Source organism: Myotis myotis, unplaced genomic scaffold (genome assembly GCF_014108235.1).
Source record: "Myotis myotis isolate mMyoMyo1 unplaced genomic scaffold, mMyoMyo1.p scaffold_m19_p_6, whole genome shotgun sequence".
NCBI classification, from domain to species: domain Eukaryota; kingdom Metazoa; phylum Chordata; class Mammalia; order Chiroptera; family Vespertilionidae; genus Myotis; species Myotis myotis.
The window spans coordinates 81,018,796-81,046,626 of record NW_023416368.1 but is presented as its reverse complement, the minus strand read 5'-3'; the positions used below and the strand labels follow the sequence as shown (position 1 = coordinate 81,046,626).

The window sequence follows — 27,831 nt, the reverse complement described above, 5'->3', positions numbered from 1 at the left end:
GCTCAGAATCACGCTGGGGGGTGTGAGATTCAGGTCTTATGAAAAGGGCATCACCAACTCACCAATCCCTTCCAAATTCACCCCTAAAAGGTAAATACCACTCAACCTGGAGGCTTTGATGACCAAGGGCTAATGCAAAGCCAACGCACACCACCCAAGGAGAGAAGTGGGCTGAAAACAAGCCCTGGAACGGTAACAGGATCTCCCACACACGCAGAGTAGCACAGTTCAAAGGCCAGAGGCCCAGGGCTGGCAGGATAATGGCCCCAAAGACATCCCAGTCCTAGTCCTGGGACCTGTGGACATGGCACCTCATATGGCAAAAGACACTTTTCAGATAGATTAAGGACGCTGGATACCCCTGGGGGCATGGGGAGGAGGGACCAGGGTCATCACAGGGTCCTTATAAGAGGGAGGCAGGAGGGTCAGAGTCAGAGGTGGAAGAGGCTGCGCTATTGGCTGTGAAGATGGAAGAAAGGGCCACAAACCCAGAATACGGCTCCTCTAGAAGCTGGAAAGGCCGGGTTTTCCCATAGAGCCTCCAAAAGAAAAAGCCCAGCCCACACCTGTGAGACTCCTGACAGAACATGACAGAATAAATGTGTGTGTGCTAAGGCTTGTGGTGATTTGTCACAGTAGCCCTGGGACACTCCTACAAATGCCCCCACCACGTCCGTGTCCAATGCTTCTCTATCTTGCTCTGCCTGTCTGAGAGGAAACGGCTTTGTTCACATGAGAGGTGAGGAGAGCATGGTCATACAGCCAAAGGAAGAAGAGGGGGGCCTGGTTTCCCACCCAAAATCTCCTGCTGGCTCCTGAGTCCTCTGCTCAGAACTCCTGATCCTGCCCCACTCAGCAAAGGGCCCCAGGAGGTCCAAGCAACTTAAAGGAGTTGAGGTGCCTATGGGTAGAGGCTCAGTCAAGGTAAGGGGTGCCTTGGCCAGGGTCTGCTGCCTGTGTCCCCAGCTGCCTGTGTCCCCCTGCCCCTGCCCCCCACTGCCCCGAGCCAGCTTGTTTGAGGTCTGGAGTGCCACAATCTGCTCCCGGGCCTCCCCTACCATCCCTCTGAGCTTCGCTGATTATTGTGACAACAGGGGCAGGGAGATGCAAAGCCCCAGCTAAGGAGTCTCCGCTGGAAACAGCCGTGAACAAACAGAAGGCAGCTGCCTCCGGGCCTGCCAGCAGAAGCTGGATGTGAGGTGAGTGTTAGCTCAGAGATTCCAGAACACAGAGCACACTGCACATATGCCCCAGCCTGCAGAGCCCAGCACTCACAGAGTGGCCTTTGGGACAGCTCACCCACCCCTGCTCAGCACCTGCACACTAGTGGGGACCCCAGGCAGCAGGGGCCTACTGGGAACCTCACCCCTCAAACTGAAGGCCAAGAGGAAGGCAAGGGAGGCTCAGTGCTCAAGGCTACCCTGTCCCCAGGCCTGTGGCCCCAGGAGAGCCCCAGTACAACAGCCCCACACCTGACTCGGCCTGGGGAGGTGCTGAGGGAGCTCAGAACCAGCCGCTGCTCAGTGGGAAGCTCTCTAGGCCCAAACGCCAAACTCCACAAATCAGGAAGCTCATTTCTAGGGGCACGTATACCTCATCCCCAAACTAATGAGTAAACTGAGGCTGTCATGAAGCCAGTGGGAGCAGACAGAGCCAGAAGATCCTGAGCTACCAGAGCTCCAAACCTGGCCCACCCTCCCTAATAGCCCTGGCCACAGGGAGCCACACAGAAGGCACCCATGCCTGCCTGACCAGGAGGAGCCTATCCACCTGCCCTCCCTCGCCCTTTGCCCTGTTGGCAGCGGAGACCTTCTGCCCTGTGGAGCAAGTCAGGCCGCTGGCTGGACACTCACCATGACTTGGGCTCCCCAAAGTGCAGGTAGTTGATGCTGTACAGGTCCATGTCCTCCGTGTGCCAGGCGAAGGTGGTCTTCCACATGCCGAAGTACAGGTAGGGGGTGTTGACACCCTCAATGATGGTGCCGCACTCACGTTCCACCATGTCCAGGATGGTCCGAAGGTTCCCGATGTTCCACTGGGCCACGTCCTGTGGGGCAGCAGGAACACAGTCAGTGGGCTGGCCAACCCTGGGTACCCAGGCCCCACCAGCCCCAGACACTAGTGGGAGGACAGGAAGTGTCCTTCCCTCTGAGCCGCCTGCTACAGTGTGACCCCCATGAGGGCCCAAGAGCCCTGTTGTCAGCTCCAAACCTGCCTGCCCACTTCAGAGCCTCACCCACCCCAGTATCCAAAACCCATCCTGGGCTGCTCATACCCTGCAGATGCCGACTGACTGCCCTGTGCTATGCAGTTGGGCAGAGCTTTCTCTAGACTCCACGTTGAGGTATGTGTTCATCTCAGCAGTAAAGACCTCAGTTTGGTCATGAGTAACTAGTGTGCCTCAAAGTCAATGACACAGAAGGAGGTAGACAACTGCCAAGTGGGACTAGACCAGTGAAGGTGCCAGATAGCCCTTCTGACCTCCGCATGGAGGAGATGGAGATGGTTCTCAGAACCAAGCAAACAAGGCTGGAATCCTCACCTACCAGTCTCATCTATTCCTAATGCCACAAGCAAGCAAACTGCATCCTGTCATAAGAGTTCACAAAATATGCTTTAATCAACTTCCTTTCCCTAGAGAACCCTTCAAGCCTGTTGAGATGTGAGTGAACATCAGCCTTCTTTCTGCCCCAATCCACCCTGTACCACCCACTCCTGTCCACATTACAGGCCCTTGATTTGGTGAGATTAGTGGCTGATTTTTGTAAGGTGAGTCCTGGCAGAAGCCCAGGACATGGGGGGCGGGAGGGAGACTGACCAGACCCCTCAGTATAAGAAAGAAAAGCCCAAGGTCGCCTTGAATAGAAGCTTCCCAAGGTCAGGGCACATCAAAAAGAGGTCGCTTCCCTAAGCTTTGTCCAATTCACCTCACTATCCAGCCCACACATCCACAATGCAGCCACAGGCGGGGGACCTGGGATCTAGTCTAAGCCAGGCAATAACTCATCGTGTGGCCAGGGCAAGTCATTTCTCTGCTTGAGCCTAAGTTTTCACGTCTGTAAAAGGAGACTGTTGCACTAGATCAGGCACGGGGAACACAGGGCCCCAAAGCCTCTTCAGGAACCTAAGGCAGGCGTTGCTCACGATCTCAGCATTGGCCCCGCCAAGCCTCACTGGGCAGCAGGGTCCTTCACGGGGCCATCACTATGACCAACTGCAGGCAGCACAGAAGAGCAAACCCAGAGGCTCTCCCTAGACAAGGCTCTAATTTTTTTTTTAATTTTTGAATTATTTGAAAACAATGCAGAGTCTTCAACAGAATGAGAAGACAAGCCCCAGACTAGGAGAAAATATTTGCAAAAGAACTCTTGAAACTCAATAAGAAAATAAACAATCCACTTAAAAAATTAGTCAAAGACCTGAACCTCACCAAGTAAGATACACTGATGACAAATAAGCACATGAAAAGATGCTCCATATCATATGTCACCAGGGAAATGCAAATTAAAACCACAATGAGCTACGATTACACACCTATCAGAATGGCCAAAATTCGGAACACTGACACCACTAAATGCTGACGAGGATGTGGAGCAATAGGTACTCTCACTTATTGCTGGTGGAATGCAACATGGCGCAACCACTCTGGGCAAAAAGAAATGCTGGCCAACAATTCATGTGGGGACCCACGCAGTAGTCCTGATTTTTCCAATACCTTTTGGGAGTTAAAAGCCCCGCCTGTTCTAACAGGCTCCTCTCTGAGCATCCAGGAGAGTCCCCACTCATTCCCAGGAGGAGATGGTATTCCCACCCAACTCTAGTCCCACCCAAGACCAGAACTCAGGTGGTGCCCACCAGCTGCTCTCATGGTAAACAGGGGCTGAGTGAATGGAAGAGACTATCCTGGTAAGAAATGACCTTCAGAGTGACAACGTGGAGTGAGGGGCACATATGGAAACCAAGAGGACAACCTAGGGAGTGGAAAAGACCATATTTTAGCCCAGGGTACCCCATACAGAACACCCCCAGGAAAGAGCTAGGCTCAGTAACTCTGAAATTAACCAGGGTTATCTGAGGTCCCATAAATATTAATAAACTATCCCATAAAAAAAGGGCCCCACTCAACCTCCCTCTGCTTAACACCAGCACCTCTCTGGGCCTCTGGTCACAGTCACCAGCACCTGGTCTAAGTCCTTGGACAGGCCAAGGACAGGCCCCTCTCTGTTGCCTGGGTGTCCCCAAAGCCCCCCAGCCCAGCACAGGGACCAGAAATAAGTGAACCCATGGCAGCTTGGCCAGCTGAGAACCTGGGGTTCCCAGGATCAGAGCCATCAGAACTCTGCAACTCAGTAGGAAAGATTTTGCAAGTCAGAAAACCACGGGATCCCTTCATCATTCATTCTAAGACCAGGCACGTAGTTGTAACTGGAGCCCAAACAGAAAGCCCAGCTAAGTTTGTGTCATTTTAACTTCCATTTTCAATTCCATTTCCATTCACATTCCTTCACCTCCACCATGGAAACCGAGTCCCTCATTTTCCCAAGAACCTCTTGGTATCCAGAACTTACATCATCGTACAAGGAGCCACTGATGTCGGCACCATAAATGGGAGAGACGAAGGTGAGGTTCTTCCAGTACTTGCGTTCCAGGTCGTCGAAGTCTTGGTGCCGAGGAGTGCAGTATCTGTGAGCAAACAGCACACCAAAAAGGGGGTCTCAGAGCATGTGCCTGATCTCACAGCTGAACCAGACCCAGGGCATCTGCCGGACACACTGAGAGAGGCTCTGCCCAGATCACCCACTGTCCCCACCACAGGGCACATACCCAGAAAACATAAATGTGGTCCCATTGCTACTGGGACAGCATTTATTCCAGGGTGTGTGTATAAGATGGGCAGGTGGCCCTGCCTGGAATAATGCCCACTTATCCCACCTCATCAGCTAGCTGGGCCTGTGGTATCCAAGTCACAACGCACACCAGGGGCAGCTGGAGCAGGTGGATGGGCCTGGCTCTGGCGGTTCTCATCATCCCACTGCTCAGCACATACTAAGAGTACTGATTACGGGCCAGGCGCTGTCCTGGGCACCAGGGCCATTGCATGAGTGGGCAGACAACACCCTGCCTTCACAGTACACTTATGTCGGAGAGCAAAGGTACTGCTGGAAATGCACAATTTTAGAAAGCCAGGAATCTGGGAGTAACAGAGAACAGGAAGGAGAAAACAGCAGTGGTATGCTCGTGAGTGCACCGTGTATGCACTGGGAATGCCCACGAGTGTACCCATGAGCACACAGAATGTGCATGAGTGTGCCCATGTGTGCGCCATGTTGAAGGAAGCAACATGCAGGAATGCATGCTAGAGAGCCCCTCTCTGAGGAGGCGCCATCAGAACTGAGACATTATGGGAGGGTATAAAGGATGCACTCCAGGGACAGGGAACAGGTTGAACCCCAAGGAGCAGCCCTCAGTAGTGGCTACTGAAGGTAGGGTGAGGTGGACAGGTGGCTGTGGGTTGGTGAGGGTCTGGATTTTGCCCTCTTTGAACAGGGGGGGGTCTCTGAGCACGAGATGTTGAGATCCACCCAGTGCACCCAGAGCAGATGGCATGCGTTTTGTAGAGGGCTGCGTGTGCCCTACAATCTCTGCATCCCAAAGCCCGCAGTGGACTGGGCTTTGCAGATCAGGGGGGTAGAGGCCTTTAACATGTGGCTCCACCTCGGAGCTAAGGTTTCAGGGTTCTGCCCTGCACCGGCCAGGGTCCCGGCTGCATACTTCTCGCTGTTGGCCAGGCGGCGGTACTCCCCGACCGTCATGGCCTTCTTCTGGATGTTGTACTGTGTGAAGAGGCCTGACTGGCCCGTCACCACCTGCTGGATGGGGGCTGGGATGACCACGTCATCGATGTCATCGTACGTCTGCCGTGGCTTCCACTCCTTCGGGGGAATGATCTGCGAGACCAAGGAGGAAGTCAGCGATGCCTCCAGACAGGCACATCCACTCAGGACAGGGGAACGATCAGAGACCCACTCCCCACTCCTGGGAGACCAGCAGCCACTACCTGGGAAGCACACCTGGGACTTCCCCACAGGGGCACCAGGAACCATCTGTGCTTTTATCAAGCACCCAAGTGATCTGGTGCCAGAAACATGGACACCACCAGCTGCATTTGAAGTCCTTTTAAAACCTTTATCACTGGAGGGCAGGGCCATTTTGCCCTCTAGCTTTGGAAAGGAGCAAGGCTATGCCAGACACATGTTCTAGGAATCCCCTTCATTAACACCTACTAGGGAGTAATTACGGTTCTAGGTGCTGGGGAGGGGAAACATGGGAAAACAAAGAGCCACGAGGGCCTTACATTCCACGAAGAGGGCAGATGATAAATACCTTTAAGGTGTGGCTCCACCTCAGAGCCGGGTTTCAGGGGGCCACCCACAGAGTTAAGGAAACTGTGGGAAGGTAACCAGTTGTAAGTACTAAGGATATAAAATAAAGAAGGGCTGGGTAAGAAGCCCAGAGGCAGAGGGAAGGGTGACAATTCTAAGTGGGAGGAGACCTCAGAAGGTTGCCTTTGAGAAAAGGCACAGCTATTTCATGGGAGCAAATCCAATGGCAACCAACCACCAGGCCTTGACTGTGAGCTGATGGCAGCTCTCCTGCCCCGGCCCTCCCTGCCTTTCTCCACAAGGGGACACTAGGAGCAGCACGAAGGGCTTAGTGTCAGGGGCACTGTGCCGGGCTTGCTTGGGCTCAGAAATCCACTCTTGGCCCCTTCACCTTCCTGGTCAGGGGCAACCTCTGGGCTGGACCAAGGGCCTCCTGAGCATTAGGCACCCTTCTGGGCCCCACAGGGCGAAATGGGACTAGTGCCTCCAGTCCTGGGTGGTTGTTTGCAAGCCTCAAGGCCCCTTTCAGGGTGCCCAGCAGGCCACCTAACAGCTTTGGGAAAAGGAACTAATTCAACCTATTTTGTTGTTTTTTTAATATTTTTATTGATTTCAGAGAGGAAGGGAGAAGGGAAGAGAGATAGAAACATCAATGATGAGGGAGAATCATTGATCCGCTGCCTCCTGCAAGCCTAACCGGGACCAAGCCCGCAACTCGGGCATATGCTCTGATTGGGAATCGAATGGTGACCTCCTGGTTCAGAGGTCAACGCTCAACCACTGAGCCATGCTGGCGGGGCTAACCCAACCTGTTTCCAGAGCATCAGCCATGGACTCTAAAGAGGCTGAACCCTCACCCTACTCGGGGCCAATGAGGGAAGAACACCGCGCTGATGCCCAAGTTTGCAGACAGCTTCCAAAAGGGATGAAATCCCTTTACCATCCCCAAGGACTCCACAATCCCACCTATGACACCAGTGAAAGAAATGTTTTGCTTGGCACTCATTCTCCAGTTGCCAGTTAACAACAGAAAGGTGCTGCATCCCCTATCAGCACACAGTTTATTTATAAAATTCAAATGACAACAGAGGAAGTCAGTGGGTCTCCCTGGAGCAACCCTGCCCCGAGGGGACAGTGAGTGATGTCTAGGGACATCTGAGGTTGTCATGATTGTGGGTGCTCTTGGCATCGAGTAGGTGCTCAGCACCCCCTGCAGTGGCCAGGATGGCCCTCCACAGATACCCGACCCAGATATCAGCAGTGCCAAGGCTGGGACCCTAATAAGAGTTTAATGAGGATGAGGACACAACCTTTCAGTGAAGGCTCTTTTTGGGGACGTCTTCTCTCTTACTCTGTCAACTGCGGCCTCAACGCAACAGGCACCTAGAATACCCGCCTGTTTCTGGTGCGAGGCCATGTGACAAAAGGGGACTGGTTGGGGTCAGCCTGCCAGCAGAAGGTTTTCTTAGATTTCTGGTGAGAAATCTGAAGATTCGGATGCTAAACTAAAACATTCAAGACTGGAAAACAAAAGAAATAAATAAAAGGGGCTATGCCTCCAGGATCCAAGACGTTCTTCTGTGAGGAAGGATCCATGACCCTGAGCTGCTTTTTAGTTATGTTACTGATGTCTCCTTTTGACAGAAAACCCAAACCTCTTTCAGGAAAGTGCCATGAGCCTTCACAGGCTCCGGCCCCACTTCAGTTCTATTAGAAGTCCATCCTAGTCCCAGTCTGGGGCAAAATGAACTAAGTATGTCACTCCCAAATTTCCCACCTTCAAACAAGAGCCTGAGGCTACTTTGTTCATTTATGCCACCCCTCACACACTGCTGTGTGAAGACATCTGACAACAAGGAGGGACCCTCACACACACGTGCGATGCCTGGTTTGCATACATGTAACCACTCCTTCCTGGACACATTCTAAGCAGGTTTTGAAAAACTGCTTGAAAGGAGGGCCACTTCCAGTTGGTCTGGAAACTGGAGCTTCTGGAAAAATCCCTTCTGGCCTAATACCCTCACACCACTACAAAATCAGATTTAAAAGGAGGATCCCGCCCTGGCTGGTTTGGCTCAGTGGATAGAGTGTCAGCCTGTGGACTAAAGGGTTCTAGGTTCAATTCCTGTCAAGGACACATGCCCAGGTTGTGGGCTCGACCCCCAGTAGGGGGCATGCAGGAGGCAGCCAATCAATGATTCTCTCTCATCATTGATGTTTCTATCTCTTTCTCCCTCACCCTTCCTCTCTGAAATCAATAAAAATATATTTTAAAAAATAAAATAAAATAAAAGGAGATCCCAGGCAAAGGACATCTGAAGAATGTCACCTAAAGAACTTCCAGCATTCTGATTGGCCCCACTCGGCACCTGGTGCCCCTGCCTGGTATAGCCCTGGACTGACCCTTGCTCAAAGCTCCTGGAGAGCAAGTTCAGCCAGAGTAAGGCCACACACTTCAAATGAATGAGGGGACACTGGGCAAATGGCCTAGGTGCGAGTTGTATGGCAAAGCTAGGAGTCTGTGCGGTTGGGGTAGTAGGTGTGGGGAACACTGCAAGAGGGAAGAGTGAGGGGCAAACCTTTGTCCCCCCCTCCCCAAAAAAAACCACCTGGTCCCAAAGCCACTCTTCATGGGGCAGGCCTGGCAGCTGAGAGCAACCAGGGCATTGTCTACCTTCAGGACTGTCCTCAGGGATGCACCTGGGCACCAGAGCACCTTGACCCCTCCCATAGGACCCTACACTGTCCCATTGCCCCACCACCCTTCCCTGGCTCCTCCTGCCCCCGAGCTTCCCAAGCAGCCTAGGGAGGCTACCAGCCCTGGTCTGTGGGAGGCAGGGACCCACTGGGCACGGGCCTCAGAGTATATGCAGAGTGGCTGAGGAATATGACTGGGCTGCCTGATGGCCCCAGAGTGGGGTTCCCACACACCCACAGCCGATTCTAGCCACGGCCCTGACTGTACCTGTGCCTGCTGAACACCCACTCCCACCCAGCTCTACTGAGCCTCACAGAGCTTTTGAGGAGGGGACCAAATACAGCTTTTATGAAAGAAGGAAACCCCTACACACACGTGTGCACACATACACATATGCACACACATGCACATACACACAGAGAAGAGCAATCAAGGCTGATGAGACCAGGGTAGGGGGACATCCATGTCAGGCCAGCAGGGCATCATATCCCTTCTCCATAGAGACCAGCAGCCTGAGAGCCAAGGATCCACCTTTGAAAAAAATGGGAGGTGCCCAGGGACAAAGCCCCTGCTTCCTTGGATCCATCTGTCCCCAGAGTGGCAGGGAGGCCACTGAGGGACTAGAGGCACCACACCCTGTCCCTGCTAGATGGAAGAAGGGACACATGTGCACACGTGTGTCGCTGTGACCCTAATCACCAGAACCCGTGCCTGCACCCCCAGACTGCTTCCCCCTCAGCTGGATTTAGAAAGAATTCCCGCATCCAAAGGTGACTATCAGAGAGGAAGTGGCAAATAAAACACCACTTAAGAGAGAAAAGGGACATGCAAAACAAAAGGCAGAAGGAAAATATACCCTGAAAATATCTGCCTCACAAAATCCCCAGTCCGAATAGTTTCCCACCGATCCAAATAAATTAGCAAAAAATCGGTCCACTGGAATTAACAGCCTAAACAGAGGCATCTGGGTTCAAAGGCATCTGAGACAGTGAAGGAGAGGAAGAGGGGGAGAGAGAAGGTAATGGTGTGGATCACACAGAGGTGAAGGAAGGGTGACAGAAATGACGGCGGTGAAAGGATAGCAGAAGAGTGTCGGGTGGGATTTAAAGGTACTTCCAACAGAACAGTACAAGTTTCCTGACATAATAGATGATGTGAATCCAAAGGCAGGTAGATGGGCTGGATGTGAACTAGAAGTGAAACAAGGTGACAGCAGATAAAGGAAGGGACCCCCACGCCCCACCCCCACAGGCACCAGGACTCCGTTGGCCTCAGAATCTCCCCCCCACTGGGGGCCTGCAACAGGAGGGGTGGCAGGAAAGTTTCACCTGACAATGGACACCAGACTGTGGACTGGTGGGCGGCAAAAAAGCCCCAAATGAACGCTTCTGAACTTGCTAGAACCCCAGGCACTGCGTTTCCAGAGCCCTTCTCTCAGGAGATGAGAAACTGCAGGCGAGTAAGACACAGACGGTGAGCACTGAAGCCATATAAAGGGAGAATTGAAGTTAAAATGGCAATGGCAGCCATGGTTCCCAAACGAGATAAAGTACTCTGTGTTGTCTATATTATCAGGTATAATATGACTAAAAATCCTGAGGGGAGGGGAGGGAAAGGTGCTGCAGGCACACTGCTCTCCTTTCTCCTGAGGCTGAGGTTGAAGGTATGGGTGTCACCAGGACCAGAACTGGTATTAGTAACAAAACCAACCAAAAACAGGGGTAAGGGAGGAGGAGGTAGCGAACCGCAGTCTGTGGTACAAATCTCACCAGCTGTCCGCTTTTGTACAGACTGTGAGCTAAGAATGTGTTGCTTTGTTTGGTGTATTTTTATTGCTGTTGTTTTTCTTTCGTAGATGGTTGGGGAAATATTTTAAAAGAAGAAGATTTCGGGACAAGTAAAAGTTCTGTGAAATTCACATTTCAGTGTCCATAAATAAAGTTTTACTCATGCACAGCACGCCCGTTGGTTCATGGCTCATCTAAGGCAGCAGAACTAAGTGGTGTAGACAGAAACTATCGGCTGGCAAAGCTGAAAAAATACTATCAGGCTCTTTGTAGAAAATGTTTACCAACCTCCTGATTTAAGGAATAGACAACTAGGAATCTTAGATAAAGTGATACTCATCCAGGAAGCAACTAGTAGAACCCTAAGCAAACATGTTACAAACCTTCCCCATCATTAGGTGAGTAATGCCACACACAGGTTCACATGAACATGAAAAACACAGCCATACCCTGGCCGGATGGCTCAGTTGGTTGGAGTGTCATCCCATACACCGAAAGGCAGCTGGTTTCATTCACAGTCAGGGCACATATCTAGGTTGCCAGTTCGATCCCTGGTCTGGGGTAATAAGGGAAACAACCGACCAACTTTTTTCTCTTACACTGATGTTTCTCTCTGTCTCCCTTCCCCTTCTACTCTGTCTAAAATCAGTAAAAACATATTCTCCAATGAGGACTTGGAAGGAAGGAAGGAAGGAAGGAAGGAAGGAAGGAAGGAAGGAAGGAAGGAAGGAAGGAAGGAAGGAAAAGCCATTTATATTAACACATTGTTTGTGGGTAGTTTTTATCGCACGCTAACAGGTGGCGCGGGCCATTTTTGCTAATTTTTTGCGCAAATGGCAATGTTCAGTAAAATTATGATAACTTTAGTTTACGTATTTATACGTTACCCGCATTCTACCGCTAGTCCATAAAAAACGTATTAATACGTGTCCCGCGCTCTACTACACTGGTAGAACGTATAAATACATAAAACGTGTAAACACGTTTCCCGCATACAATGTGTTAAAAAGAGACACAGGCCCTGGCCGGTGTGCTCAGTGGTTAGAATTTTGGCCTGAGTACCAAAGGGTCATGGGTTCGATTCCTGGTCATGGGCATGTACCTGTGTTGCAGGTTCCATCCCCAGCCCCAGTTGGGGCCCATGTGGGAAAAAACCAATGTGTCTCTTACATCGATGTTTCTCTCTCTCTCTCTCTCTCTCTCTCTCTCCTCTCTCTCTCAGCCCTCTCCCAATCCTTCCACCTTTCCACTCTCTCCTAAAAACAATCAATGGAAAAAATATCCTCGGGTAAAGATTCACACACACACACACACGCACACACACACACACAAAGGAAAAAGAGAGACACAGGATGAGCTTGTGTGTCTGTCTGCTTTCACACATGCACACCTATGTGTATAATATGCCAAGGAGGGAGACAGGATGGTAACCATGTTGCTTCCAGGGATAGGAGCTGGGAGATGGAAGGAAGAAGAGACTCATTCATCACTCTCTGCCCTCTTGCACTGTTTGAATTTGCCTCCCCTGTGTATACTATCTCCAAAAAAGCAACAATAAAAACACACCTTGTTTCACTAAGAATATAAAGGCAAAACCTCAGGCCTTCCTGGCATCAACTGCCTGGAAGCCTCCCCAGACTCTAGACCTCCTTCTCCCCGAGTGGGGTGAGACTTGCTGCCATGATGCCCTGGTGGCCACTGCCCGCTGGGCTGGGCTCAGCACAGTGCTGTCTCTGCCCCAGCCTGCCAACCCCTGCAGGGACAGGGGCGGTGTGAGTTGATTATGAATTCCAGTGCTTAGAACAGTGTCTGGCACAGGGAAAGAACTCTGTCCTGTTTGTAATAAATGAGGTCAAAACGGGTCAGTGAACAGGTTAATGGGTGCAACACCTTTGGACATGGACACACACAGAGAAGCTGCGCGGGACTAGGATGTCTGTCACCCACCTTGGCCAGGCCTGCCCGGTGGGCTCCCTGGGACTCGATGTAGGCCACGTATTTGTTGAAGTCCTTAAATTCTTCCATAGTTGGGCGAAATGTCATGATTTTACAACTGGGGTTCTGGGCCCCATGATCCTCAGACCCCATGGTTGCAGCTGAGACACCGCCACACCTGTGAGGGAAGACAGAAGAGCGTGAGCAGGCGGTGCTGCCACCAGCAGGTGCCCTGCTCCATAGACCACACTAAAAGTACCCGGGGCCCCAGGAAGCAATGCGGGGCAGAGAGGAGACTGCCTTGCTCTGCTCTGGCACGAAAGACCAAGATGACTTCAACTAATTAAAAACAGAGGTGTCCTAGTTCCAAAAGCCAACGTGATACTGGAAGCCAGAGCACTAATTTTAAGCTGGGGGCCTAGGAAATAAAAGCTTTTCGTTTCAGGGACTCAAATCAATGTATGTCCTTTGGAGCTGGACATGCAGAGACATCGGATCACGTGACAGGTTCTGCAAGGTAAGTGAGGTTGTGTGTGAGTCTGCCTTCTTTTGAGGCACCAGCCTGCAAGCAGGGGAACCACAACTCCAGGCAGGGCCCACCCCGAGCAATATGTGGGTCGCTCCAGGACTGGCCTGGCTGCTGTCAGTGAACCCAGGCCCAGGGACCCATGGGAAGCCCCAGGCAGGAACCAGAGGGTAGAAGGCCGGCCAGAACGGCTCCTTGCCTGCAATCAGAGGCTCCAAGGCACCCTCAGTCATAACCATGCCTGGACATTTTGGCACAGAGGGGAGACTGTGCTATGTCATGCACTCTAAGATTCACGGCAGGCGCCTGAAGATAACTGGGAACCAGAGCTCCTCTCGGGGAGAAGGGTGCAGACTGGAATGGCCCCCTCCTGTCTCTGGAGTTAAGGGGACCCAGTGTGGTTGTCGGTGGCCCACCCTGAGCAGGAAGAGGCTCAGTGACAGATTCTGGGAAGGGTCCCTGCTGGCCGATTAAATTCTCCAGGTTCAAAAGACTAGACTCCCACCAGGATTTGGAAAAAGTCAGAATCCAAGTACACACAGACCTGAGAACTTCGAAAACAATTTAACCAAGTTCACCTCACCCCACCCCAAAGTGAGCTGGGGAATGAGAAACCCAAGAAGCCCAGTGGTCCCAGAAAGGGGCGGGGGAGGGGTAACAAGATGCTTCCAAAAGGTGATGCCTGCAGAGGGCACTAGAGGGCAGCACAAACCCAGGATTTGCCACTGAGGAAGTCATTTTCCCCTGGGAGAGATCTGGAGGCCCCAGGCTCACAGGTACCCTGTTCTGGCCTTGCCCCTAACACCCCATCCCATACCTGGGACACATGAGGTTGGGGCCAGGGGGACAGCAGCTAAAGCCCCCCTCTGAGGGCCAGACTCGCGCTGGATTGCTGGCGAGGGCCCCGGAGAATCCTGACATAAGGGTGGGGGTGAGGGCGGGGAGATGTCACTGCTTCACTGCTGCATCCAGGCTGGGACCCACCATGACCCTGTGACCACAACAAGTCTCAAGTTTTCTCGAGGGGCAGCCACAAAGCTGAAGTGTGCATGGCAGGTCACGAGCCTGTGACGTCTGACAGTAGCTCTGGGAGGGATCACACAGAACCACCAAGAACACACGGTTCATAAAAGGAGAGGGGTTGTCACAATCCCTCCTAGGGAGCAGCAGGCACCAGAAAGTCCCAGCCTCAGCCAGGCTGCCCCTCTGGAGCCCTGACCAGTCTTTAAGACTGACCACCATGTCATGCCAATGGCCCCTTGCCTGCAGCCAGGAGCCAGGACCTGAATCCCCACCTGGGACCCCCACCCACCCCACCTGAGCCCCAAGCCTACCTGCCCTCTCCCCTCCAGCCCAGATGCAGCCACACAGGGCTCACTGTGGGCCTTCACTGCACAGAGGCAGACAGGACAGCACATCTGGCCTGGGGAGACAGATCCTGACCCCAATACTATTGTGCACATCAGTGTGGTTCTGAGCTGTGCTAACGGCTATGGTGGGAGAACAAGGAAGGGCGGGAGAGGGCTCCATGGGCCAGGACCTCAAATGAGACACCAAAACAGGAGAGCTAGCTGGCCTTCCTCACGTTCCCACCATCCTAGCCACCCATTCCTGTCCATCCCACGTCAACATCCCTCGAGATTTTCCACACCCACTGGGGAGGTCAAGGCCTCCGCCTGTACAGAGCAATAGGCCACCCACCTATACCACATGGACAATCTGATTCATCCTCGGAGGCCTGCTGCCTGACATGATTGACCCGCCTCAGCCCCTGGTCCAAAGCCCTCGATGGCCAGGCAAAAGTCCAGAAGCTGGTTCCTCAGTCTGCCATGGCCACCTGCGCCCAGATCTGGAGGCAGTGAACAAATCAGCACTTCAGAGGCCCTCAACCCTGTTCTATGCATTTCACACGGGTGACTTGTCCACTCTACACAATGAGCCCATTTTTCATAGTTCACTGAGGACACAGGACCCCAGGAAGGGAGGTCACATGCCTAAGCCACTTGGCAAGTAGGTGGTAGGGCCAGATGCCCAGCCAGACTCTGCTGAGACAGCCAGAATCTCCCACCTCTCTCCCACCCTAGTGAGTGGCAGGTGCCAACACCTACCCACACCCAACAGCTCTCATGTTGAGTTCGGCCAGTCCTGGCCAGCTGGCTGCCTCTCTTCTGAGGCTGGCTCCCGAGTGGCCCGCAGGGGAGGGGGACAAGAGCCTCTCGCAGAGGCCACCTCCCACCCATCCACCCAAATACCCGGCGCCACTGGTGGGAAGTGACAGTCTCCTCCCCAGGACCAGCTTGTCCCAGGCAGAGCTGGGGCAGCCCCGGGGCCCTGCCCACACGAGCGCGCTCTCTCTCATGTCAAAAATCATGACACAGAGATGAGTTTCCCATCCAGGAGGTGGAAAAGCAGATGCTGAGACAGCAGGTAGAGTATTCTGCATATGCACACTGGCAAGAGATGCTCTACTCCAACCACCAGATTCATCCAGATTCAGCTCCATGGTAAATTCCATAGGATTTTTTTTCTCTCTTATTCATGCCTTTTGAAATGAACTTTTTTAGTACCTAAATATAAGGAAGAAAATTAAAATGGTTTGTAATCCCAACACTCCATAACCCTTGACACATTTTTTTGAGTGAGGGCAAATAAAAAATCATATATGGGCATATTTAAAAAATAAAACAGGAATTTGGATGCCAGTCCTGGGCCAATCTTCTGGTTCACTGGAAACATGGGGGAGGGGCAGAGGACAGGGAGAGCCCCAGGGAGGGAGTTCGCAGCACAGTCAGGAAGAGGGATGTGCTCCTTACCAGACAGAGCCATGCCAAAAAGCAGGGCTCTGACAACTCAATATACAGAAACAAACAGCCCAATTAAAAAGTGGGCCAAGGACTTGAATATACACAAAAGGTCAACAAGCAGGTAAAAAGGGGCTGAACATGTTAGCCAACGCGGAAATGCAAATCGAAACCACAGTGAGATACCACTCATCCCCACTAGGATGGCTAGAACAAGAAAAACAGACAAGGAGAATTGTTGATGAGGATGTGGAGAAATTGGAACACTGATATAATCAGGTGGGAATGTTAAGACGGTAGCACCACTGCAGAAGAATTTGGTGGTTTAGATGAAATTATGATCAGCAGGATAATACACCATCACCTCCCCAAGACATCTACATTCTAATTTAGACTGTGAAAACACTCCCTTCCATGGCAAAAGGACTTTGCAGATGGATTAAGTGAAGGACCCTGAGATGGGGATAGTCCTGGAAATCCTCAGGGGGCCCAGTGTCATCACAAGGGTCCTTATAAGAGGGAGAGAGATGAAGACTGGATGACAGAGCAATGGAGGCAGAGGCTGAAGTGATTCGAGGAAGGGGACCTGAGGAGTGGAAAACTGAAAAAACTCCAAGAAATCAAATATGCCCTGAAATCTTCAGAAGGAGCAGCCCTGCCAACACCTAAAGCCCCATAAAACTCACTCCAGACTCCTGACCCCAGAACTGTCAGGGAATGAATATGCGTTGTTTGCAGTCACTAGGTTTACAGTCACAGTGCAACAGCCGTGGGATGCGCATGCAGAATCACTTTTTCTGAAAAGTGGTTTGGGGTTTTCAATGCATTTGAAAATACCGAGTTCTAGTCCACACCTGGCCCTGATTAGCCATGTGGCCTGCATCTGAGGTCAACACGGAACATGGAATTCGAGGCAGCCTTTCTTAGACCACTGGGAGCAGCCAACGTGGCAGGGAGTGAACAGGACTGTTTGTCCTCCAACCTGTCACCCCCATGGGTGTGAGCTGGGAGGTGATTAGCTTGTTTCCTCTCTTCTTACCAGTGACCACCTTGGGATACCATAAATAAAGAGGCCACCACTTTATTTTTTTATTTATATTGATTTCAGAGAGGAAGGGAGAGGGAGAAAGAGGTAGAAACATCAATGATGAGAGAGAATCATTGATCGGCTGCCTCCTGCATGCCCCCTACTCGGGATCGAGCCTGCAACCTGGGCATGTGCCCTTGATTGGAATCAAACCCAGGACCCTTCAGTCCACAGGCCGACACTCTAGCCACTGAGCCAAACCAGTTAGGGCCAGAGGCCACCACCTTGAAACCCTCTGTCCTCTGTCCCTGGTTTATTAGAAAAGTATAGGAGAAGGTGGACAGCCTGGAGTTGACACCTAGAAGCAGCTGGGTAATGGGATTCTTTTAAATCCATTTAAAAAGAATCTTTCATTTTAAATACCCCCACCCCACCACCCCTGGCTGTGACTGGTCACCATCCTCTGCAGGTTGTGGGGTGGGGTGAATAGGGCCTCAGAAAGCCCAGAAACAGTATCCCACCTGATTCGAACGACAGAGCAGCCCGTCCTAGGCAACCCCAGAATCAATAAAAACTCTCAGTGGTTCTTGGGGCTTCGAGAGGACAAACATGGAGTATGCAGACTAGAAAAGAGACACCCAGCAGAGCCACTCCTAGAGGGTTCTAAGCTCCTCTGTCTAAAGGCAGGCAGACCCTGGAGACCCCAAGAACTCAGAATCACATGGGGCTACCTTCTCCCCACAGCATGCAGCCTCACAGGCACCTGGGAGGAGGCTGTGGCCTTTGGGACCTTGGTCTTGCACTTACTTGAAAGTTCCTGGTATATTACGATGGTGAGGCTGCAATGAGAGATGCTCTAGTAAATGGCTTGGATTCTGTCAGGTTCCTGCAATGGTGATGGTTCCTAAAATGCACAAAATAAAAGCATGATTAACTACATTTATCACATGCTTAAGTCTAAAATCCACATTACACTCCTAACAGTGGCATGTAGCCCAAGGACACTCTTGCCTTTATTCAGATGTATCCAAATCCTTGCCACTTTGCAGGAACACAACCGTTTTAAGCTCATCTTCCACAAATCAGCATCTGAGAAAGCAAGGATCTCCAGGAACAAATTAAACCAGAGAAGCTTTTAGAAACCTTAAGGTACAGGCAGTTTCTTGGAGGTTTACAATAAGTTCTGCCTCCTGTGAACTCCTGAAGCCAGGGAAAGCACCCTCCAAGGAGGACACTCACATGGACAATGCCGCACGGTGACCACCACCTGCACCCCCATAAGGTGCACACTGGGGGAGCCTGGCAGGGGCTGTGCAGACCCCACCAGGGCTGGGTCCCAACCTAGAAGCTAGCTGGGCAGAGACAGTCCAGTACCTGTGGAATGGATACAGCACAAGACTTTTAACTTGGGTTTGGCCCCAGGACCTTTGACAATCTGGGCTACAGTTACCCCCAATTCACCAGCCCTCCCACCCATATCTCCCCACAGCTCTCCAGACACATGAACCACAATGGCACAGGGTCTACCAGATGTTCCCTGCCTCTGGACCTTTGCACATGCTGTACGAGACCTGAGCATGAGGATGGGCCTGACATACCAGGAAGGGCAGCTTACCCCTTGAACTCAATCCCACACCCTTTCTCCAATTTACCAAGAGTTTTAAATAGCACGGATTTCACCAGCACTCTTATAACAGACAATGCACACTAACATTCTAAATCTTACTTTAAGCTGGTTTTTAAAAGTATCGGCACAACCCATTTTAGTGATTTCACTGTCTTTTAACAGGGCACAACCCCTGGTTGAAAGGCCACATGAGGCTGTAAATTTGTGGAGCTAGGGCTGCATACATCTTCCTCGGGACACAGTAGGCTGTCGCTGGCTCTCCCAAAAGCTCCTGGGCCTCTCCCACCTGCATAGCTGAAGGCCGCCCCACTCCACAGCCCTGCCAGCACCTGACATCAGCCAGAGCTGAAGTCAGAGGATCCAATTACTGTGAAATCTCTCCATGTAGCCGTAGCTGGCAGAATAACAGCTGCCAAGGATGTCTACCTCTGAATCCCCACAACATGTGGCAATGCTCCCTTCTGGGGCAACAGGCACTTTGCAGATGGGATTAAGTGAGGGATCTTGAGATGGGAAGAGTATCCTGAATTATCAGGTGGGCTCTGTCATCACAAGGGTCCTTATAAGAGGAAGGCAGGAGGGTCAGAGGAGATGTGATCACGGAAGCAGAGATCAGAATGACAGGCTATGAAGATGGAGGAAGGGGCCATAAGGCAAGGGGTGCAGGTGCCTCTTAGAACAGTGATGGCGAACCTTTTGAGTTCGGCGTGTCAGCATTTTGAAAAATCCTAACTTAACTCTGGTGCCATGTCACATATAGAAATTTTTTGATATTGGCAACCATAGTAAAACAAAGACTTATATTTTTGATATTTATTTTACATATTTAAATGCCATTTAACAAAGAAAAATCAACCAAAAAAATGAGTTCGCCTGTCACCTCTGACACGCGTGTCATAGGTTCGCCATCACTGCTCTAGAACAAGCATGTCAAACTCGCGGACAATGAATATTTTTGTGGCCCAGCCAATGTAATGGTATGTAAGAAATATTTTAATAAAAATTTTGTAACTTAATTTTTATAAGATCCTGTTATACATAATTATTAATAGCGAACTACAACATTCACTAATGACTGGTTACTATAATCGTGATGCAGTCATTTCCCTTACGCGCAGGCGCACCATTTCTCTCCACTAATACTAACAGCTTATATTTTAGCAGCCAATTGCCACATCGTTAGTCTTGGACTGACTTGTTTGGTGTGCACGCAACAGGAAATATTTCACTTTCAGAGAACAAGAAAACTAGGTTTATTTGCGTTACGCTTATTAATTTGTGCAGTTATTCAGTGTCTGGTAAGTTAATATTCAAGAAAAAATATTAAATTTTATTTAAATGTTCTATTATTTTATGTTAACAATTACTCATTTATTTCAGCCCTTTGTATTCAGCATGTCTCTACTGAAATAAACCTACGCTTCTATGAAAACTGAAGCTTTTGTTTTTTTTGCAGCTCACATACACTTACACCTTGTTTATTGGCCCGTGTTAGCCTTTGTGTTTGACATGCTTGCTCCAGAAGCTAGAAATGACAAAGAACTGAGCTCCCCTAGAGCCTCCAGAAGGAACCAGCCTTGACCACACCTTGATCTTGTCCCCGTGAGACCATGTCAGACTTCCAGCCTCCAGAACTGTGAGATAATAAATGTGTGTGTTTAAGTCACTAAGTCTGTGGTCATCTATCAGCTCAGCAAAGGAGACTAATGCTACAAGCGTCAATGTGTCTTTTCTTGATCACAGAGTAGGTGAGGGGTCTTTTCATTGTCACTGACCACACAGACCTCTGCTATGAGCTGCCAGCCCCTATCCCTCATCCGTGTCTCAATGGGATCAGGTGTCTCCCCCGTCACTTATAACTGTCTCTTAGCATGCTGTCTCCCTTCCTGGACATAGGCTGCCCCTACCAACACATGGTCTAAAAGGCAGAGAAGTCACTTGTGGTTCTCAGCTGGACAGACCCCAATCTGCTGCTGTCCATGGCTGCTGGGCCACCCAGACTGTGGGTTCTTCTGCTCTCATACTTTGGGGGCCAAAAGCACCAACCCCCAAGCCAGAAGGCTAGAAGCTCTAGGGCTGAGGTCAAGGCCCAGTTCTCAGGCCACAGGTTGAGGCGAGGCCTCTATCCACCCTGACCTATGTCTACAAGGAACCAAGTCCAGGCTCACCCACGTCCACTGCTCCTCTGAAGGCTCCCCTGCAGGCTCTGGGATGCAGAGGCCTGGCCTCAGACTGAGCCAGAGACTTGCTTGACACAAGGCAGCCAGGGCGGAGGGATCAGAGGACTCCTATGTGCGAACTGCATAGAGTGACTTACTTCCCAAATGGGGAGTGACTTTACAGTAGAGAAACCTGGCAATCACAATTCAGTCAGGGGATCAAGGTCAACATTAACAGTAATAAGTCAAAGTGACATATGACCCTTGACATGATAGGATGAAAAGGGCCCTTCACCTCTGGGGTCTTCCTCTCAGAACACATCACCTAGTCTAACCATGAGAAAAACACCAAACAAACCCCGATTTAGAAACTTGCCACAAAATCCTTGACCAATCCTCCTCAAAACTGCCAAAGTCACCAAAAACAAGAAAAATCTAAAAAAGCTGTCACAGCCGAGAGGAGTCTAAAGACATGTGATAACTAAATGTCATGTGAGATGCTGAATGGTATCCTGGGACAGAGAAAAGACATTAGGGAAAACTGAGGAAATCTGAATATAGTATGAACTTTAATTAATAAGAATATATTTATTAATTTTGACAAATATACCAGCCTAATATAACATGTTCATTAATAAGGAAACGAAGGGGAGGTTGTTTATGAGAACTCTATCTGCTTAATTTCTCTATAAATCTAAACTGTTTAAAAAATAAAGTCAAAGTAATTTTCAAAAAGAAAAACAAATCCAAAAGGCCCAAGCAGCCTGGGTCTCATGCCTCCTGCTGCCCAGGCTGGCCCAGCCTAGCTGCTGACCTCGCTGTGGGTCCTGGGAAATCTGGGGCGCTAAGAATAGAACTCAAGAGGGAGTCCGGTTGCAGCAGGTAAAAGCCAAGGCATCAAACACCAATGCCCCTAAAAAAACGCAGTCTGACCATTTCTCCTTTAAAATGGCGCAGTCTGACTACCAGATGACGTTGTTATTCTGATGTGCCCGCCCGAGCCCGCAGATGCTGACGAAAGCAGCAGGCACAATGGCTTACTTCTCCACCCCCTCTGCAAAGGGCAGGCAGTGGGACCGGAAAGGAAAAAAAAGCAGAAACCAAAGAGCTGGCGATACCTAAACACTGAGGCACCAGGAACTGCCACTGACAAGTGGCGTCGCTGGGACTCCACAGCTTGGCCACACACCCTAGGAAGACGTATCTGGGTCCCCAGCTCTCGGCTGCCCAAGGCTGACCCTTAGGGTGGGTCCAGGGGCTGAATCTACACCATGCCACACTACCCATTCCTGCCCTAGAGCTAGGCCTGAGGTCCAAGAGGCAGAAAGCTGACTGAGCATCCCATGGACCAGAGAAGGGAGCCATCACCTGTACACTCGGCTGACCTAGGAGGGCTCAGCTCCCTAATCTGCCTATAAGCCCATAAGCCCCAAGTGGCCCCCAAAAGGAGCACATGTATCCTGCTGCCTACTGAATCCTGGAGGTTCTCTGTGCCTCTCAGTGCAGGGAAGCCACTCAAAGCCTCAGAACGACCCACAACTTGAACACTCTATTGTCTGATCAGTATGAACTCATGGGTTTTTTAAAAAATATGTATCTACAGATAGATGGACACAGATATAAATACAGAGGGGCACAGAATCACAGGTTGATATTCACATCTCCAAGCTTTGTCAACTGACAGGCCTGGGAAGCCATGACACTCCCAGCACTGAGAGTATACTCGGTGGCCAGACGAGTTTTTAATACCATTCTACAACACAGGGAACATAGGCTCCTTGGAGAAGTGGTCAACCTGAGCATCTCGTGGGGGCAGGGAGGAAGGAAGCCCTCACTACAGGAGAAGGACATGAAGGAAGGACTTGGGAGCCAAACAGGAAGGAGAAGGGGCGCCCTACGACCAAAGCAAGGATCACTCGGGCAACATGATAAATAGTGATTGTGCAGGATTATAACCTGCAGATAAAATAAATATGCAAAGGTCTTTACTGGTATAAAATTTGAAAGGGGGAAGCCCTCTTCTACAAAAGAACTCTAATTCATAAATGGAGAAGGACTGAGGGTGATGCATGTCTCCATGAGAAGGCCAGAGTATACTGTTGCATGTAATTAATTGTTCTTGATCTAAAATCCACAGGCAGAAGTTTGAAGAGAAACGGGGTGTTGCATTCTCTCAAAATCCCAAAGGGAAAAAGTAACCTTCTAGTGCAGACTCCTGGATGGCACCACCTTACCCAAGGGATCAAAACTGACACCCCCAGTGATGGGACATTGATATGCTGCATGGAGAAGTACAAATACATAACCTCCATCTGATCATGGGGAAACACTGGGCAAAGCTGAGGGACATTCTACAAAAGTGTCAAGGTTGTGACAGAAAAGGAAAGACTGAGAAATGGTCCCAGCCCAGAAAAGCCTGAGGAGACATGATGACTAGATGTGACGTGGCATCCCGGATGGGGTCCTGGAGCAGAAAAGGGACATGAGTGAGACAACTGGTAAAGTCCTAATAAAATCCCTGGTTTGGTAAATACTATTCCTCCATGTTTTTTGCTTATTTATTTTGTGCCATTCTTCTGTGGTTAAAAGCTAACATTCAGGAAGGGGCTGAAAGGTACACAGGAACTCTATGTACTGTCTTTGTAACATTTCAATAAGTCTAAAATTATTTCAAAATAAAAATTCAAAAAATAAAAATAAAAAACCTCTTCCTCTGCCCTCTGAAGCTCACTGCACAGCAGGTTTCAGCCAGAAGAGGAGAGTCTGGCTGTAAAAAAATCCAAACTGATAAGAAAAAGCAAGCTGACACCACACTACAATCCAGTTTCAGGACCCATTAAAGGCCCAACCTGCTGAACCCAAGTTTCAGATCCTTCCTGTTAGAAAGAACTGAAAAACTGACATTTTTCATCCGCCTTTGCTTACTGGGCATAGAGCCTCTTATTTTCAAATATCGCACCAAATCCTCCATGCCCATGAAAATGAAGGATGTGCAGAAGATGCGAAGGCTCAGTTAGGGAAGTGGCGGGCACCCCGGGTTGTCTGGATCCCAATTAAGAAGGCTCTAGTCTCCTTACATGGAACTCTAAGGACCACATCACATCATTTTTCTTTAACGTCCACCCCCGGCCTAGACATCACTCAGGTTGGCAAAACTACAGTAATCAAGACAGTGTGGTACTGGCATAAAGATGGACACAGCACTCAATGGAAGAAGAGTTGACAGTCCAGAAATAAACTTGCACATTTAAAGTCAGTTAATTTTCAATGAGGTTGTCAAGACCATTCAATGGGGGAAAGAACAGTCTTTCAATAGTTGCACTGGACATCCACATACAAAAGAATGAAGCTGGACTCCTACCTCACACTGCAGGCAAAAAATTAACTCAAATGGATCAGAGATCGAAATGTAAGAGCTAAAATTATAAAACTCTTAGAAGAAAACAAATGAGTGAACCTTTGTGACCTTGTATTAGGCTATGGTTTCTAGACGTACAACAAAAGCACAAGTAGAAGAAAAAAATAGATTGGACTTAGATCTTCAAAGAACTTAATCAAGAAAGTGAAGACAACCCACAGAATGGGTGAAGATATTTGCAAATCTTATATCTCATAAGGGAATTGTATTGAAAATATATAAAGAACTTTTACAGTTCAACAACAAAAAGACAAATAACCTAATTTACAAACGCGTAAAGAATTTGAATGGACATTTCCCCCAAGATATACAAACACAGGAGAAGAAACTCAACATAACAGCAATGGAGCAAGGGGGAAGAATAGAGGCTAAAACCCCAAAGAGAGTGGTGGCAGGGCACATGTAGAGCCTTATAAATAGTTTTGACGATTATACTTCTCAAGGTATGTCCTCTGTTCTCTCAAGCTTTCTCCCTAGAAATCATGGTGGGACCGGGGAGATGAGCAAAGGCCCCAGATGCCTGTTCCCAGCCCAGCTGTGTGATCTAGAACAAGTTCCTAAACTCTGAGCCTCAGTTTTTATATCTGTAAAGAAGGGATCACCATATTAATGCCCTGCTCCTGGAGTTGTGGAGGGTTAAATAAGGTAACAGGCAGAATGCACTTAAAGGAGAACCTAGCACAGTGTAAACCCTCAATATATAGCAGCTGTTATGGGCTTTGTCATTTAATAGGCTCACAAAGGCAAAGAAAGCAAATCTGATGACACACTGGGTGAGATGCCCTCATCAATCCATGCTCCCAGTGTCCACGAAAGGCCTCTATGAAGGACAACCTGGCAACTTTCTTTTTAAATGCCCACTCCCTAAAAATAACCCCCTAAAAAATGCCCACCCCTCCTAACCATCCGATCTTGGGCCTTTATGCTCCAGACATGCTGCACCTGGCAACAGAGTGGGGGCTCAGTAAACAGACCTCCAAGAGAGCACTGGGACCAGGGAAGGTTCCAGCTGGATCTTGTGAACTGTAAGACATCTGGAAGCAATCTGCCAAGTTCTGTGATACGCACGGCACACACTTAGCATGCTGAAAAGAACATGTATGCACATGTCTTTCTAGAGGGTGACCGCTTCCAGGGGGCTGGGGGACTACAGATCATGGAGAGAGGGAGATAACAATGGCATCTTGAAGCACTGGTACTTGCGATAACTGGCTAGGTAGCCATTTGGGAAAATATAAAGTCGGGTCCATACCTCCCACCATTTGCAACAATGAACTCTGAAAGGATGAGGGATCTACATGGAAAGAATGCAACCATATGGGTGGGTACTGGAAGAAAACATGGTAAATCCCTCTTCAAGCTCAGCTTTCTAACTAGTACTCAAAATCCAGAGCAATAAATGAAAAAAATCACTGTATCAACATTTAAAAACTGTAAAGGGGAAAAAAAAAGACATAAAAAAAGTCAAAATGCAACTGAAAAACTGACAGAAAACATTTGCAATACAGATCACAAAGGGCTCATCTCCCTAACATATATTGAAATTTTAAAGGTTTGGGGGGAAAGGTCAAAAATCCAATTGAAAAATGGGTGAAAAGCATGAACTAACAATTCACAGAACAGATACAAAAACAGCCTTTAACATATTAAACAATGCTCAGCCTCACTCATAATTTCAGAAATGCTAATTAAAACTACACAGATCCCATTTGTCACCTCTCAGATGGGCCAATATTTTTTAAATAGAATAGAATAGGCTGTGGGACCAGACCCTCTCATCCCATGGTGCTGGTGGGAGTAAACCAATAGCACCTTCTGGAATGAAACTTGGCAGAAGCTAACAAAATACATTTGCTTTTATCTTTTGACCTAGCATTCCCATTTCTAGAAACCCACCCATCACAATGCTCTTCCAACAATACAAAAATATCTATATACAAGGGAATTCACTGCAGCACCGCCTGCACCTTCAAGATACTGGAAATGACTGAAATGCCCATGCAAGGGAGAGGCTGCACTAACTGTGCTATGACCCACAGTGGACACCATGCAGCTGCGCAGGACAGCAAGGACATCTCCACGGCCAGATGCAGCTGTTTCCAGTGAAAAGAGCAAAGCACAGATATATCCCCACAACCCCACTTTTCATGTGAGAAAGGTGGGGGTATAAGAAAAGACATGTCTGCTCTTTTGAGCAGCTGGAAAAGGATAAATCAGACACCAGGTGAAACTAGGGAGGGGTGAGGATGATGACATATCTCTGTAGTCTTGACTTGGAACCATGCTAATGTCCCACATACTGAATGAATGAATGAATGAATGAATGAGAATGCATAAATGAAATCAACAAGAATTGGAGGGGAAATCCTACCACAAAATGCGAACAGAAACAAATAAACCAAACTGTATTTCAAGTAAATAATATAACCATAGTAGAGAGGGAAAAGAAAGAACTAATCTGCGTGACTTTTAAACACAGTTTTGGAACTAGATGTATTGGAAATAAAGATAAAACAAATATTGACTGCTGGTCTGAAGGCTTATTTTACTGTAGGTGACAGGACAGGTTCGCACTGACTGAGAAGGGAGTTACAAAAATGGAAAGGGGAAGCCAGCAAGGAGTCTGCATGTGGGACTAGAACTGGAGGCATTGGTGTGAACTCATGGGCAGGAGAGTGTGTATGTAGAAAACTAGAAGCAGAAATGGATGTGGATGCCGTGTGGGTGGGTGTGTGTGGTGTGTGTCTGACACATGTATACAGATATATATACAGAAGGTAATGTATGCACGTAGGTATTTATTCACACCTCTATTTCCCAGCTCCGGCTAATAAGAGGGCTTAGATGTAAAGACACCCCATTGGCAATGAGCACACTGAGCACCCAGATCTTGGTTTCAAAACAACATTGTCCACAAAAGAACCAGGGCTCACCCTAGCCGGTTTGGCTCAGTGGATAGTCAGCCTGCGGACTGAAGGGTCCCAGGTTCCATTCTGGTCAAGGGCACATGCCTGGGTTGTTGGCTCAATCCCCAGTAGGGGGCATGCAGGAGGCAGCCAGTCAATGATTCTCATCACTGATGTTTTTTGTTGTTTTTCTCTCTCTCTCTCTCTCTCTCTCTCTCTCTCTCTCTCTCTCTCTCTCTCTCTCTCTTCTCCCTTCCTCTCTGAAATCAATAAAAACATATTTAAAAATAATAATAATAAAATAGTAATAAAAAAGAACTAGGGCGCCTTACAGAAGTGGTCAATCCCTGAGCTGGGCAGAGAGATAGGCCTGGAACATTTCACTGTGCCTAAAAGTAAGGACGTGCCCAGGGAATGGCGGGGGGTAGAGGGGGTGTGACAAAAGGACACATGGAGCCAGCAAGGGCTCTCCCTCTGGACAAACCTGGGACCACTGGAGCAACATAAGGAGAGCAACGGATTATAACCTACTAAGTCAGGTAAGAATCCAAGAGCCCACAGTGA

The 27,831-nt window shown here is 49.4% G+C and overlaps 1 protein-coding gene across 17 annotated transcripts in view; it reads right to left on the bottom strand.

Annotated features, from left to right (window-relative positions):
• The window catches only part of KDM4B (lysine demethylase 4B), a 137,297-nt gene that overhangs the window by 87,950 nt on the left and 21,516 nt on the right, over positions 1 to 27,831 (bottom strand). For 15 of the 17 annotated variants that reach the window (XR_004968105.1, XM_036312191.1, XM_036312183.1 and 12 more), the window contains exons 2-6: positions 17,965 to 18,061; positions 12,816 to 12,981; positions 5,773 to 5,948; positions 4,569 to 4,683; positions 1,854 to 2,047 (exon numbers count right to left, since the gene is read on the bottom strand). Coding sequence is in view for 16 of the 17 variants with exons in the window: in XM_036312191.1 (XP_036168084.1) it covers positions 1,854 to 2,047; positions 4,569 to 4,683; positions 5,773 to 5,948; positions 12,816 to 12,956 (626 nt within the window). In the remaining variant the exon portion in view is untranslated. Of the gene's footprint in view, positions 1 to 1,853; positions 2,048 to 4,568; positions 4,684 to 5,772; positions 5,949 to 12,815; positions 12,982 to 17,964; positions 18,062 to 18,168; positions 18,263 to 27,831 lie in introns of all 17 variants that reach the window. The other 2 variants (XM_036312184.1, XM_036312185.1) reach the window with 2 other exon arrangements.